This window comes from Vombatus ursinus, unplaced genomic scaffold (genome assembly GCF_900497805.2).
Source record: "Vombatus ursinus unplaced genomic scaffold, bare-nosed wombat genome assembly UNPS02015098.1, whole genome shotgun sequence".
Lineage (NCBI taxonomy): Eukaryota > Metazoa > Chordata > Mammalia > Diprotodontia > Vombatidae > Vombatus > Vombatus ursinus.
The window spans coordinates 593,677-610,535 of record NW_020954876.1 but is presented as its reverse complement, the minus strand read 5'-3'; the positions used below and the strand labels follow the sequence as shown (position 1 = coordinate 610,535).

Sequence of the window (16,859 nt, the reverse complement as noted above, 5' to 3'; positions counted from 1 at the left end):
AAACTGAAAATAAAATTTAGTTTTAAAAATACAAAAAGTAAAATTTCTTTTTACAACAAAAAATGATTACATTGAGATGAAGAAATTGCAGTTCATGAATATGAGGTGAACACGTGTAGGTGTCAGCAAAGACTGAAAGTCATTACTATCTCCTTTTATAGGTGAGGTGGAGTTGAGGAAAAAATCATGTGACTCGAAGAATTGGGAAGTTATGGCATTGGGGGTAACAACAATGGGGGGCAAGAAGTGAGATGTAGAGCAAAATTGTGAGTCAGGCACCTGATTCAGTTGTGAAGAAGGGAAAATATTCAATGTACGGATAACATTATATAATATCCAGGAAGATGTAAATTGGCTGAGTGAATGTGGATAATATGAACGTCAAAGAGAGAGAGGTTGGTGAATGATGGATGTTGACAGAGAGCCTCAAGCAGAAAAGGAAACAAAAATATTCTTAATCCTCCACTCCAACAAGTGAAATAGGTGATGGGGAGTGGGACATGACAGAAATTGTAGCTGGCATTGGAAAGTGTGATGAAGGAAGGAATTTCATCGGGGGGAAGGAGATCTCCTTGGGTGTTAGAACATGAAGTTAAAGAATGAGAACTTAAGAAGTTTAAGATGGAAAGAAGCTTGCAATTTATGCTGCAGGCATTGCAAAGAACACATCAAGGGGAGGTGAAATATTTAGTAGGACATTGGTAGGAGAATTGAGGAGGATAAGAATGAGGAAGGCGATACCTTATACTGTGGATGGGGGTCTTATTTAAAAGCTTGCGAATCAATATAACTGGGATTGTTAAAATAGAAGGGGGATGAAAGTGTCCAAAATTTTTGTTATTAGTCTAGGTAGCACATCAGTGGATGGCAAGATGTTTGCTAAGGGAGGGACATGATTACAAATGTCAATGTTATTCTTCAATCCTAATCGGATGGTAAGTTATGTTTCCATGTCTTGGGAAGGGTCAGAAAACTCATCTCAGGGCAGGCACAAATAGGTGGAGGTATTGTGTGAAATTCTGCAGTCCTATACAGGAGGCAAGAATGTCCTTGATTGCAAGCCACTTCCATCATTAAAGTTCTGTTTGATTCCTGACTGTCTTGTCCCTAGTCTGTTCTGTTCAGCTCTGTCCACCCACAGGTTAGAGGTCAGTTCCCTTCAGGTTTACAGTAGAAAGTCATAGGAACTGGAGCCCTTTCACATTGTTCTCTCAATCCTTTTTGAATCCATTATCTTGTAACAATAACTCTGGATTTAGATAGTCTGAGAAGTTTGCAAGATACTAAGCTACAAATCAACAATTAAGTGCCTGTGGTGGGCGTGGTATACGAGTTGCAAATACAAAGAGTGAAGCAATACCCACTCACAAGGACCTTCCATTCTAATAGGATATAGGTAGTGGTACAAAGGGGTATAAAACTGTGCACACCCTTTGATTCAGTACTCCCACTTCTATGTTTGTATCCCAAAGACAACAAAGAAAAGGGAAAAGGACCTATTTGTAGAAAAAGTATTTATAGCAGCTCTTTTGTGGTGGCAAGAATTGAAAATTGAGGAGATGCTTATCAACTGGAGAATGGTTAAACAAGTTGTGGTATATGAGTATAATGAAGTACTATTGTGCCATAAGGAATGATGAACTAGATGCTTTCAGAAAAACCTGGACTTACGTGAACTGATGCTGAGTGAAGTGAGCAGAACCAGGAGAACATTGTACACAGTAATAGCAACACTGTGCAATGACCAACTTTGATAGACTTAGCTCTTCTCAGCAATACAATGATCTTACTCAGTTCCAAAAGATTCATGTTAGAAAATGCTATGCATATCCGGAGAAAGAACTATAGTTTGAATGCAGATCAAAGCGTACTATTTTCCACTTCTTTGTTTTTTCTTTCCCATGGTTTTTCTATTTTGTTCTGCTTCTTTTGTCACAACATGTCTATTGTGGAAATATGTTTACCATGATTGTACATGTATAACCTATATCATATTTCTTGCCATCTTGGGGAGTGGGGAGGGAAGGGAAGGAGGGAGAAAAAATTGGAGCTCAAAACCTTATAAAAGTGAATGTTGAAAGCTATTTACATGTAATTGGAAAAAATAAAATACTATTAAGTGGGAAAGAAAACAAATGACTTGCCCAGGGTCATACAGCCAGTAAGTGAGTCTGAGGAAGGCTTTGAACTCAGAAAGATTAGTCTCCCTAGCTTCAGGCCTGGCACTCTACCCACTGAGCCAACTAGCAGGTGGATGATATTCTTGAACATGAATAAGCTACACACAAGTTCTGATTGGGAGAATAATACACAGTTGAGGTTTGCATGGTGTGATCATTTATAGTACAAGTTATTCAAGAGTAGTTGATGATGTAGAGATGAACTTGTTCATGAATATATTAAAATTTGGAAGGGAGAAGGGTATAATTAGTACATGTTAGATAACTTGAAGAAGTATTGAGTGATTGAGGGTCACAGCCAGGTAAAATATCTGGTTTAGGGCTAATAAGAAATAGGAACAAATGGAGAGAGAAAAGATTACAAAAGATAGAAAAACAAAATGACAAGTGCTGGAGAGAACATGGAAAAATAGGCATACTAATGCATTTGTGAAGTGGTCCAAACATTCTAGAGAATAATTTGAAACTGTGCTCACAGGAGTTTAAAACTATACACACCCTTAGGCTTAGAAATATTACTATTATGTATATACCCCAAACAAATCAAAGAAAAAGGAAAAAGACTCATATTCAGTAAATATTTATAGCAAATCTTTCTGTGGTAGCAAAAATTGGACACCATGTGGCTGGCCAGATATTGGGGAATGGCCAAACAAGTCACAGTGTATGAATATGTGAAGGAATACTATTGTGCTGTGAGAAATGTTGAAGGGGATGGTTTTAGAAAAACCTGGGAAGACATTTATGAACCGATGCAAAATGAAGTGAGAAGAACCAGCAGAAGAATATTCACAGAAGCAGCAATGTAGTAAAGATAATCAGCTGTGAAAATCTATGAAAACTCAGATCAGTGCAATAATTCACCATAGTTCCAAAAGGAATTGTTATAAAAAAAACACAAAAAAACTATCCACTTCCAGAGATGGATATGCAGATTTAAGCATATTTTTCTCTTTAATGTTCTTCCTTTTGAGGGAACATATCTAATGTGAAAATATATTTTTTTTCATGATGTATGTAAATAGATACATTTCTTGCCTTCTCCATGAATGGAGGACGGATGAAAGAAAGAAGAGAATTTGGAACTGAAAATCAAAGTAAGATTTAAAAATATAAAAAATAAACTTTCTGGTACCAAATAAGATTGCATTCATGTAAAGGAATTGCAGTTCACAAATATGAGTGGAACATGTGTGGGTGTCTGCAAAGTTAAAGGTGATTTTTTTTTTTTTGGTGATGTGCAGTTGAGGAATAGATCATGTGAATTGAGGAACTGGGAAGCTATGTCATTTGAGGGCACATCAATAGGTGTGTTGAAATCAAATAGGATAAGAGCAGGAAGTGTGCAGAGAAAATCTGTGTGTGTATTCAGTTATGAAGGGGGGGAAATGTTCAAGGTGGGGATAACATTATGTAATATCCAGGAAAATCTTGATTGGCTGACTGATTTTGGACAATGTGAACATTAAGGAGAAAGAGATTGCTGAATTTGACAGGAAGCCTAGAAGCAGCAACGTGGAGCAAGAAAAAATTCTCCCACTGCAATGGATGAATTAAATAATAGAGGTGGGGACATGACAGAGAGTATAGCCAGTACTGGAAAGTGTGATGGAGGAAGGAGGTTCAACAGGAAAAAAGTAGGTCTCAGTGAGTGGTAGTACATAAGAAAAGTGAGAAGTTAAGAGGTTTAAGATGAAAAGAAGTTTGTTGATTATGCACATGCATTACAAAGAGCACAGTGAAAGGGAGTATTACATATTTAGCCATCAAATAGTAGAACATTTTTTGAAGTTTTGAGGTAAATTGTAATTAGGAAGGAGATACCTGATATTTGGGGATGAGGTATTATTTGGAAGCTGACAGTTCAGTATTAACTGGGATTATTTAAAATAAAAGAGGGTGGTGGTGTCCAAAACAATTTATTATTAGTCTAGACAACACATCAGTGAATGGCAAGACGTCTGCTGAAGGTAATTAGAAATGTCAGTGTCATTGTTCCATCCTGACTTGATGGTAAGTTGTGGTTTCCATGTATTAGGAAGGGTCAAGAAATTCATCTGAGGGAAGGCACAATCAGAAGGAGGTATGGTGTGGAATTCTGCAATCCTAGATAGAAGGCAAGAGGAGAAATGTCCCAGGTCCCCTGCCACATTGGCATACTTATCCTTCAAGTCGATTATGCCCCTGGAAGGAATTAGGAGGCAATGATCCAGAATGATTCCTTCCCATGGAAGCTACTTTATTCTTTATACTTTTCTGGGTGTTTCTGTCTGGCCTCAGCAGGATCACGTAACACTTGGGAATAAAGATGCAGCTTAGTAACCCAGCACTGGATGCCAGGATAGAGAAGATTTCCACAGTAACCATGGCCTTGCCCTTGGTGCTCTGGTATGTTGGGAGGAAGGAGACCCACACACTGCAGAACTCCAGCATGCTGAATGTGATGAACTTGGCTTCACTGAAGGTATCAGGAAGGTTCCTGGCCAGGAAAGCCACAGTGAAGCTGCACAGTGATAGGAATCCCATGTAGCCCAGGATAGAGTAGAAGGCAATGACAGAACCCTCATTGCACCCAATGATGATCTGACCTGGTTCAGAGTGTGTATCTCTGTCTGGGAAAGGTGTTGAGGTTCCCAGCCAGATGGCACAGAGAACCACTTGAATCCCAGGACAGATAACAACAACACAGTTCGACACTCTGGATTGCACCCATATTCTATCCCTGCTCCCTGGTGTTGTGAGACTGAAAGCCAGAACAACCATGGTAGTTTTGGCCAAAATGGAGGACACAGCTACAGTGAACACAACCCCAAATATTGTTTGTCTGAGGAGGCTGGTGACTGATGTTGGATGGCCAATGAAGAGCAGGGAGCAGAGGAAACAGAGGTTGAGAGAGATGAGGAGAGTATAGCTGAGAGCCCGGTTGTTGGCTTTCACTATGGGGGTGTCTTGAAACTTCACAAATATCCAGAGAACCAGAGCTGTCATTAGAGAAAAGGAAAGAGCTACACAGATCAGAATTACCCCTAAAGGTTCTGAAAAATCCAGGAAAGTCACAACCCTGGGGAGACATCCATTTCTTTCCTTATTTGGATACTCATCTTCTGGGCACTTCACACAGTGCTTCATATCTGAAAAAGACAAACAAGTTCTTAGGATTTTAGATTCAACAAATTGTCCCCAGTCCCATGGAAAATAGGTACAATTGTTAAAGGTATTATTTCTTACTTTACAAGGTTAATATCTCTTTCTATGCTGGGAAATGGTCATTGATATGGAACCTAGTATGCAATCCAGGCTTACTCTAGGTCTATTCTTTATTATTAAACTTGATTTCATTTATCCAGTTTTCAGCTTTTCTAACTGAATATAGACTCCTCCAATGATTCTATTATTAGATGGTCTTAGAAGTTTGCTAGATACTGATCTATAAGTCAACAATTAATTATCTACTATAAGCCAGGTGTTTGATTTACAAACACAAAGAATGAAGCAATACCTACTCATAAGGACCTTACATTCTTCACAGGATGTAGGTAATGGTACAGCCTGTCTTTTAAAATAGTTTCTATGGTGATGTCCATCAAATGTATAGACTTTCACAGTTTTGTGTGTAAGTGTAAAGGTCAAATGACTATATCAGTCAAATTATTCACCTTCGTAAATTAAGTGACAATGCTCTATGCTCTGATTTTTTCATCTCTTGAACACACACCTCATCTGTTCACTAGGTGTGAGCAGTGAATGGACACTTTCTAGATGTGACAAGAAATTGTGTTGGGACAGTTGAGGGGATTGACCTCATTTTCAGGAGTCCCTACAATTTTAGGGAGCTAGTTGGAATCAGAAAGACTAGTTTTTGGTATTAGAGATAAGACAGACGGTTCTGATTAAACTTTAGAAGTGTAATGGATTGGTTGGGGAAAAGTAGAGTGGTAAGCCTTCATCTTGGTTACAGACAAGTTCTCCCTCCTTTAACCCAGGGAGTCCTGTTAACTGTGAAGTATTAGGGGGACTTGCACTTTTTCTCTGGCACGCTTGCATCACCTGCATGATGGCTAACCACAAGGTATACATTTGAGGCAAAGGACAGACCAAGTACAATGAGGAAAGGTGATTCATGGCTCTACAATGAACCTGAAAGAAAAAAAAACCTATATGATACCTACCGACAGAGCTTTAGGACTATAGCAAAAGGATTTGCAGGAGCTGTGAATTATTCTTCCCACCTGCCCCCTGCATTTGTTTCACTTGCTGACGAAGTTGGAGTGCATTACTTCCTGCACTGTCTATATACACATAAAGCCTTACTTTGGTGGGGGAAGGGGTTCCACCTCTGAAAGGTCCTATGGGTGAAGGGAGATGGTCCATGAAGAGAAATGCGCACTGCAGTTGGCCTTGGGGGTTTTGTGCTTGAAAAGTCTTCTGATCCTACACTGAGAGTGGGGTTCGGGAAGTGGAGTTAAATCCCCTGGGAGCAACTGACACCTGGGAGAGTGGGCGATCATGGATACCGGGAGGAGATTTCAAGATAAATATGGGGAAACAGTGTCAGAGGAGGGTATAGATCAGTGGTAGGCTGAATAATGAGGGATGTAAGAGGGGAGGGATCCCACCATAGACTGTCTTCTCTGATGCCTGAAATAATTGGCATTCTTCTGGGTGTGAGACATAAAGGAAAAGGGAGATCCATGGGGCAAGTCCTACCAGGCAGTGGCAAAAAATGCATAGAGTGGAGAGTATAGAATAGATACCTTGAAAGCTTTGATTGCGTGAAGAGTACATGAAAAGGAGAGAGACACTATATAGTTATAGAGGCTGTGCATCATAGAATGAAGGTCTAGAGTAGACAAACAGAGAAGATGGATAATGAAGAAAGAGCAAAAATCCTTTTTGGAAAGGCATACAAAAATGAAAATTTAACTACTAATGGGCATTAATAACTGAAAGGGCAGAAAAGGGGGAATCTTCTGATTGAGAATTTAAAATAGTGGTGGTGAGAATTATATAACCAGATAAAAACAGGAGTAAAGTGTTCTAATAAAGAAAACCTCAAAGGAAAAGGGGCAGCAAAGAAGAAAAGGGGATGCGGGAGGGGAAGAGATCCAGTAGGAAGAGGGCAACCTTAAAAGAAGAAGATTAATGTAAAGTAACTGAGGGATGTTAATACTTTGTTTACAGCAGAAGATGAAAAAATCATACCTTGAAAAAACTCAGCACTAGAGGAGGAGGAAAATATAAGCTTAATTCTTATATCTTTAAATGTGAATGGAATTAACAACCAATAAAACGAAAAAGTTAAAAACTGGATAAGAAAACAGAACATTCTTATCTGTTGCTTATCAGAAACACTTTTTTTTTTTAAAGAAACACATTTAGAAAATAAAAACCTGCTCAAAAGTGTTGGTGTAAGTGTTTTGATATCTGTCCCAATTTCCTTCATACAAGTGGTACTTTTGTGGAATATGTATAGTATTGGATTCTTTGGGTAAATGCTGTGAACATTTTAGTCACTTAATTTTAATAACTTCAAATTGCTTTTGAAAGTGGTCATACTGATTCACAACCCCACCAACAAAGTCTATTTTCCCACAAGTCCTCAATAACTTAATATTCTCGTATTTGTCAATTTGATGGGAGTGAGGTGAAATCACTGTGCTGTTTTGATTTGCATTTCTTTTATTATTAGTGATTTTGAGTATTCTTTCATATGATAGTCAATACTTTGAATTCTCCTGAGAATAGTTTTCATATCCTTTGACCACTTACTTATTAAATGTTTTTGCTTATAAATATGTGTACATACACAATATATGCATATATAAGCACATATTTATATACACACATGTGTGTAGGTATGTGTATGTGTGTATGCATATATGCATGTGAGCATGTATGTGTGTAACCAGAGGTGTCAAACTCAAACAGAAACTGATCGCTGCAGGCCACTTGTTGATTTAGAAAACCACAGATTAACATTATTTATGAAATATTGTACTGTTATTAATTTTCTTAAACATTTACCAATTACATTTTCATCTGGTTCTGGCCACACTCGGGAGTTTGGCAGGCTGCGTGTGACCCACAGGCCATGAGTTTTACACCTCTGATATATAACAAACCTTATCTAAACAGTATATTTGATACAAATATTTTTTCTATTTATCCATTTCCCTTAACAGTCTAGATATAAAGCTGTACTCTATGTCATGAATGCTGCCTTTTAACTTTCGTCCCTTGAATTTCCTGGCCTTTTTCAAGATGGAGGAAAATTCTTGTCTTCTGCAGGAGCCCTGTTTTCTTCCACCCGGCTGCTTTTGCCTTCTTTTCTGACATTATCTTCACCTCTTCTTTATATAGATTTTTTTCTATTTGCCAGTTACATTTCTCTCCCTTATAATATGATTTCCTTGAATACAGGGACTGCTTTTTTTATCTCTTTTACATCTCCAGGACTTAGTACAGTGCCTGGAATATAGCAACTACTGAATGAATGTTTGCCGGCTTCCTTAACTGACACCTCTTTGTCTCCAAAGACCTTGGATGTTGCCCATATAACTGCCTTATTGTTTTGTGTGATGAACATAGGTGTTCTAATATAACGAAAGGATGTGTAGCCATGGCTATCTTCCCTGGTTCCATTTTGTCCTATACTTGTTGCTATTACCGCACAGGTGCCATTTTAAGGGAAGCCCCTTCTATAGTGTGTTGATCACACATCCTGGTCTACATCCTGGTGGTGCTGTTTCTGATTGGCTGACTATTGTCCTGTCTGGTTAAGACAGATAGTTAGGTATTGTGGTCCTATCTTGGGCTAAATGGATGATGTGGCTGTGGTTAAGTTCATGGACACACCTGCTGTTTCTGTGGGAAATATAAGAGTCAGATCTGGGGGCAGTGCTTAGCTAGAGGTAGCGTGCCAGCTGTTTGGTGAGGCCTGAGATTGAGTCTGGGAGTCCGTGGTGTGGTTAAAGCCAGATTGTGTGGTTATTTCAGGACATGCCTGTTCAGTGAGGCACATAAGGAAGTTAGAATGTTGGGGTGAGGGGCAGCTTTATTAGGATTCCATCATAACCACCTTCGGAGACTTAGTCATGTGAAGTCATTTATTTACAGAGGCAAAGAATGATTCTAATACGTCATCTTTCACTCAGTCTCATTGTTTACATTGTTTTCAGTCTTAAAAGTTTTCACTATTAGAGTGAGACTCTTGCACAGTTTAGAAATCTAATAGGGTGTTAGACTACTGGGGCTGCATAATCAATGACCCAAGCTACTCAGCCCACACTGACTCTAAAAGGGAGGGCAAGGTCTCCTGTGACAGAGATTCAAAGGAAATACAGAGACTCACATATATTTCATGACATACTTTCCATCCTAAATGATTTATCAAAATATAGCTTTAAAATATTGCAAAAGTTAGTGATGACAAAATACCCAGCTCATAACATGGGCGCCCATTTCCTTTGGGAATAATCCCCCCAAACCTCTATAAGGCTAAAGGATCTAGTGAGTATAGCACCCAAGATGTTCATAAACTCTGTTCTACCTTATCACAAATATTTTTCAGAGTACATACTTCTCCACACTCCAGGTAATTCTATCTTATTGCATGTAAAACCATAACAAGACCATGCCAATATGTTTTACAAAGAGATAGGGCAACATAGCTACTTTTTATATTGTAGGTTTCATTTTGAATATTACACTAATGTCGAACACCACGTTCTAACCGTGTATCATTTATTCAAGCCACTTGTTCTTTGCCTAGAACTTTCCCCTGACTCACTCTGTTCCTGTATATCCTGTAGCCATGTATCATTAATTCAAGCCATTTGTCCTTGGCCAGGACATTTTACTGACTCGCCTTACTCCTGGATATCCAGTTGCTCAGTCAGTGATGAGGTTGTTTGTGACCCTAGAGCAAAACACCAGTTTATTCTGTTCAATGGATATAGGAAGAAAACTACTTGCAGACACTTACTCATCTCATTGGAGATCTCTCCCTCAGGGCACAGAGAACAGTTGAAACAGCAGATGGGCTGTCCCTCCAGAGGGGTTTGCCTGAATCCAGGACCACAGCTCTCACTGCGCGTGGCTCTGGGAACCTAATAACAAGGGAGTAAAATGCGTGATGGTTCTGGAAATCAATGGGACAGAGGATGATATATCATTTTCAGAGGGTGAGTGATATTGATTGGGGCAAAGATAGCTTACTCTGTAGCCGAAATAGGAGAATTATTCATATACCAGTGGAATATGAGACAGAGGGAACATGGGGCTGAAAGAAGAGACCTGGATGCTAGTCCCATAACTGCCACTAGCTGTGGAAAACTGACTGAACATTCTAAACTTCGTGAATTTCAATCATTTGTAAGAGGAAGAATTTGAGCAAGATGCTATCTCAGGACCTTATTTATCTAGAATTTGGCAATTCTCACTGTCAGCTATGTCTTTTTAATGGTTGTAATATAAGCTACTTAAGGAAATGGAAGAGACCTAAAATAGACTTAGTCTGCCTGCATGTGGGATGCAGGACACAGAGAACTCAAAGACGAGGCTGATTTGATTATTAATTAGAATAGAAAGGGTGAATTCCACAGTTCTATAGAGAAACCATCTACTAGGTTCAGAGATGCTCTGTTTCAGCAATTTCCTATCAAACTCATTGCTCAGCTCCATAGAGGTATAGTCCTTGGATGGTTGAACATAACCTTATTTTTACTGAATTAAGATAAATGGCTGGGTGTCATCATTCACAAAATAATGCCAGGTAGTGGACAAAACACTGGTTTGGGGATCAGAGGGCACTGGGACAATCACTACCTTTCTATGTCTCAGTTTCTTCATTTATATCAGATGACATGGCTGAGTAACATGGGCTTTAAAGACCATTCCAGCTCTATCTCCAATGGTGTTAAAGATCCCAAGTTCAAAACTGTTTGATGGATTGCATGTTTGACTTTTTCAACCAGAATTTTGCTGCAAAGAGAAAAGAAATCAATGTGCAGGAGGATTTTCTTTACTCAAAAAGGAATGTGGAGTGAGCTAAGCAGGGTAAAATTTGTTCCCATGATTATATAAAAGTTTTATATTACAATTGTTTCTGACCTCAGTATATGTCCAGCTCCACACTATGGCCTCCTCATTAATGGTAAAATCATGACCAGGCTCAGCCTTGGGGATAAACTGTCCAACTTTCACCATGGCTTTGCCATCCATATTGAAGGTTACATAGTTCAGGATGTTATATTGAGCCTCAGGGTTTCTATTCTCGTCCATAAACACCTGATCGCCAGCACTATTGTTAAACTGGATATTCTTTAGAAAGGAATGGAGCTATAAGAGAAGAGAATTTCCAAACACTGCGTGGTGCCTGAAGTCAGAAATCTCCCAGAATGAAGACCTGTGAGTTTTCAGTTTTCAGTCCGCAGTCAATGAGCCTTTATTAAGTACCTACTATATGTAGGGCAAAATGCTAAGAAATGGAGAAGATAAAATCAGACCCCTTTCTCAAGGATCTCATATTACAATTGGAGAGAGGTATAATGGAAAAGGGTGATATGTAAGATAAGTTCTAGAAAATCATGGTAGAAAGTAATGGGAGTGCAATGCCTAGAATAGATAATGTGAAAACTTTGAATGCATGAAGAATATGGAGAGATAATTATATGCATTGTGAATCAGAGAATGAGTGTCCAGAGTAGATAGAAATATGTGATGAACAATGAAGAGAGTGAAATAAATCCATTTTTGAAAAGGGACATAAAATGAAATGTTGAAAAATGAACAGGTGAGGACAGCAAAGGAAAATCTACCTGAAGGGAAAAAGGCAGGTGAAGAAATCTGTAACCAGATAAAAGCAGTAGAGAAAAAAGGAACTAATAAACAAAACCCTGAGAGGAAAGGGGCAACAAATGAGAAAGGCAGATTAGGGTTGAGGGGAAGAGTGCCACTGGAGACAGAGTTGCCTTAATAAAATGTTAAAGGCAAGTGAGTGAATGAACATAACAATGTGTTCACAGTGGAAAAAGGGGAAAAATTTAACATAAAAAATTTAGAAGCAGATGAAGAAAATATAAAATTAACTCATAAATTTAAATGTGAATGTGTTAAACATTCCAATAAAATGAAAGACTTGTTAAATATTAACCAATTATTGATCAATCATTTATTTTGAATTATATTCTTTAATTACATAGTTTAGTTCTTATAAATCATAATCTCTGACTATTGAGGACTCATTGACCTCATTTATTGGTAATTACAAGCCTTGCTAATAAATTTATCATGCTTAAAGCATTTTGCCTCAGTTTCCCTCATTCACAAATTTTCATCACAACATTGGCAAATTGAATAATAAAACTGTAGAATCAGGTAGTTATCAAAGCACATTTAAAAAAGATATACAGAAAACAAAGCTGAGAGGATAGGAAAAAATTACTTTGCATCAAGTAAACACAAAAAAGCAGGAGCTGCTTTGTGCAAAAACAAAAAATGAAAAGGAAATATTGAAAAAAATAAAAAGAAAGAAGAGATAGAGACATTATGGTAGCAGGAAATGATCTTATTCTACTGAGCTTTCCCAACCCAACTATCTAAACAAATTTTAAGAAATGCCTCAAATAAAATTATTAATGAGATTAACAAAAAGTCACAGTATCACATTTAAAAATATTTATTTATTTTTTATCTTTAGTTTTCAACATTCACTTTTTTAAGATTTTTAGTTTCATTTTTTTTCCACCTCCCTCAGCTCCCCACTCCCCAAGATGACATGCAAACTGATATAGGCTGTCCATGTACAATAATATTAAACATACTTCCACATTAGTCATGTTATAAAAGAGGAATCAGAACAAAAGGGGAAACACACACACACACACACACACACACACAAATAAAGAGAAAATAGTATGCTTCTATCTGCATTCAAACTCCATAGTTCTTTCTCTGAATGTGGACATTTTCAATCCTGAGTCTTTTGGAATTGTCTTAGATCATTGCATTGCTGAGCAGAGCTAAGTCTAGCAAAGTTGCTCTTTGCACAAGGTTGCTGTTATTGGGACAATATTCTCCTTCTGCTCACTTCATTCAGCACCGGTTCATCTAAGTCTTTTCAGGTTTTTTCTGAAATCATGATTTTTTTATGGAACAATAGTATTTCATTACTTCTTATAACAGCTTGTTCCGCCATTTCCCAACTGATGGGCATCCCCTCAATTTCCAGTTCTTGGCCACAACAAAAAGAGCTGCTATAAATATTTTTGTACATGTGGGTCCTTTTCCCTTTTTTATGATCTCTTCGGGATACAGCCCTAGAAGTGCTGTTGCTGGATCAAAGGGAATGAACAGTTTTATAGCCCTTTGGGCATAGTTCCAAATTCTTCTCAAGAATGGCTAGAATAGTTGACAACTGTACCAACAATGTTGCAATTTTACATCTTCTTCAACATTTATCATTCTCCTGTTTTGTCATGTTAGCCAACCTGACAGGTGTGAGGTGGTACCCCAGAGTTGTTTTAATTTGCATTTCTCTAATCAATACTGATTTTGGAGCATTTTTTCATATGACTAGATAACTTTAATTTCTTCAGCTGAAAACTGCCTGTTCATATCCTTTGACCTTTCATCAATTGGGGAATGACTTGATTCTTATAAATTGGACTCAGTTCTCTACATATTTGAGAAATGAGGCCTTTATCACAAACATTGGCTTAAAAATTATTTTCCAGCATTCTGCTTCCCTTCTAATCTTGGTTGCATTGGGTTTGTGAAAAAAAAAAAAACTTTTTAAATTTGATGTAATCAACATTACCCATTTTGCATTTCATAATGTTCTCTATCTCTTGTTTGGTAATAGATTCTTCAGTTCTCCATAGATCTGACAGGTAAACTACTCCTTGCTCTCCTAATTTACTTATGGTATCACCCTTTATGTCTAAATCATGTAGCCATTTTGACCTTTTTTTGGTACGTGGTTTAAGATATTGGCCTATGACTAGTTTCTGCCATACTCTTTTCCAGTTTTCCTGGCAGTTTTTGTCAAATAGTGTGTTCTTATTCCAGAAGCTGGATTCTTTGGCTCTATCAAAGTCATTGATTACTGTGTCTTGTATACCTATCCTGTTCCACTGATCCACCACTCTATTTCTTAGCCAGTACCAAATAGTTTTGATAATTGCTACTTTGTAATACAGTTTTAGATCTGGCACAGCTAGGTTACTTTTCCTTGCATTTCTTTTCATTAATTCCCTTGATATTCTGGAACTTTGTTCTTCCAGATGAATTTTGTTAATATTTTTTCTAGCTCTATAAAACAATTTTTGGTACTTTGATTGGTATGGCATAGAATAAGTAAATTAATGTAGATAGAATTGTTATTTTATTATATTAGCTTGGCCCACCCATAAACAACTGGTATTTTTCCAATTATTTAGATCTGACTTTATTTGTGTGAAAAATATTTTTTAATTTTGTTCATATAATTCCTGGGTTTGTCTTGGCAGATAGACTCCCAAATATTTCGTATTGTCTACAGTTACTTTAAATGGAATTTCTCTTTTTTCTCTTGCTGCTGGGTTTTGTTAGTAATATATAGAAATGCTGTTGATTCATGCAGGTTTATTTTATATCCTGCAATTTCGCTAAATTTGTTTATTATTTCAACTATAATATGGAATAATAGTAGTGATAATGGACACCCATGATTCATCCCTGATCTTTTGGGAATGTTTCTAGCTTATCCTCATTACAAATAATGCTTGCTGATGGTTTTAGAGTGATGTTACTTACCATTTTAATGAAAATTCCATTAATTCCTTTGCTTTCTAGTGATTTTAATAGGAATGTGTGCTGTATTTTGTCAAAACCTTTTTCTGCATCTATTGCAATAATCACATGATTCCTGTTAATTTTGTTATTGATATGGTCAGTTATGCTGATAGTTTTCCTAATACTGAACCAGTCTTGCATATCTGGTACAAATCTCACCTGGTCATTGTGTATTATCCTCATAATAAGTTGCTATAATCTCTTAGCTATTATTTTATTTACATTTTTTGCTTCAATAATCATTAGGGGAAATTGGTCTCTAATTTTCTTTCTCAATAGTTTTCTTAATTTTGATTTTATTGATATCTTTTTTGGTTTTCAGAATTTCTAATTTGATATATATTTGGGGATTTTTAATTTGTCCTTTTTCTAACTTTTTTAGCTGCATGTCTAATTGATCTACTCTTTCTCTGTTTTACCCGTGTAAGCATTGGGAGTTATAAAATTTCCCTTAAGAACTGCTTTGGCCACATCCTATAAATTTTCTTATATTGTCTAATTATTGTTATTCTCTTGGATGAAATTATTGATTGTTTCTATGATTTGTTGTTTGACTCATTCATTCTTTAGGATTAGATTATTTAATTTCAATTAATTTTTAATCTATCTTTTTGTGGCCCTTTATTACATGTAATTTTTATTGTGTCATGATCTGAAAAGGATGTATTTAATATTTCTGCCTTTCTGCATTAGACTGTGAGGATTTTGTGTACATTGTCAATTTTTGTGTAGGTGCCATGTACCGCTGAGAAAAATGTATAATATTTTCTGTCCCTATTCAGTTTTCTCCAGAAGTCTACTATATCTTTGTAAAAATTTTATTCACTTCCTTAACTTCTAGTATAGTTCATCCTATTCCCATTCAGAGTTGTGATTCCTAACTGTCTTTCTCTCCATCCTATTTCCCCTCCTGTTTATGCTTTTCTCTCTCCTCTCACCCTTTCCATCCTCACCAGTGTTTTTCTTCTGACCACCACCTACCTCAATCTTCCCTCCATTCTGCTCTCCCTTCTATTAGACCCTTCTTTTTTCTTTCTCTTTTTTCCTAGTAGGAAGTACTAGGGTAAGAAAGATTTCTGTACCCAACTGAGTGTATATTATTCCTTCTTTGAGCCAATCTCATGAGAGTAAGGTTAAAACAATGCTTGCATCTCTCCCTTCTTTCCTTCTACTGTAATAAGTCTTGGTGTCTCTTTATGTGATGTAATTTACTCTTTTCTGCTTCCACCTTTCCTCTTTTCCCAGTATAATCCTTTTTTCACCCTTTAGTTAATTAATTTTTTATCATCACATCAAAGTTAACTCATGCCTTCATTCTCTGTCTATGTATATCCCTTCTAAATGTCATAATAAAGATACATTTCTAAAGAGTTACAAGTATCATTCCTTATCATAAGGATATAAACAGTTTAACCTTATTGAATAACATTTTTTTTCTTTCCTATTTACCTTTTTATGCTTCTCTTGAGCCTTGTATTTGAAGATTGTATTTTTGCTTAGCTCTGTTTTTTTTCCATCAGGAATGATTGGAAGTATTCCATTTCACTGATGTCCCATCTTTTCCCCTGAAAGATCATACTCAATTTTTCTGGGTAGTTGATTCTTCGTTGTTACCTAAGTCTTTTGCCTTCCGGAATGTTGCATTCCAAGTACCCCGGTGATTTAGAGCATATTTTCATATGACTATAGAAGCTTTCATTTCTTTGTCTGAAAATGGTTGATCATCATTACAGCATTATTGTTACTGTGCATAATCATCTTCTAGTTCATCTTATTTCATGTCCATCAGTTCAGATCGGTCTTGCCATGTTTGTTTTCTTGAACCCCCTCCCCATTTCTTCTTTT

General features: G+C 37.0%; 1 protein-coding gene across 1 annotated transcript in view; it reads right to left on the bottom strand.

Annotated features, from left to right (window-relative positions):
* Nucleotides 1-4,340: 4,340 nt before the first annotated feature.
* The window catches only part of LOC114031216 (vomeronasal type-2 receptor 26-like), a 58,723-nt gene continuing 46,204 nt past the window's right edge, over nucleotides 4,341-16,859 (bottom strand). The window contains 3 exon segments of the mRNA XM_027846242.1: nucleotides 4,341-5,311; nucleotides 10,165-10,288; nucleotides 11,292-11,519. Of these exon segments, the coding sequence (XP_027702043.1) occupies nucleotides 4,341-5,311; nucleotides 10,165-10,288; nucleotides 11,292-11,519 (1,323 nt within the window).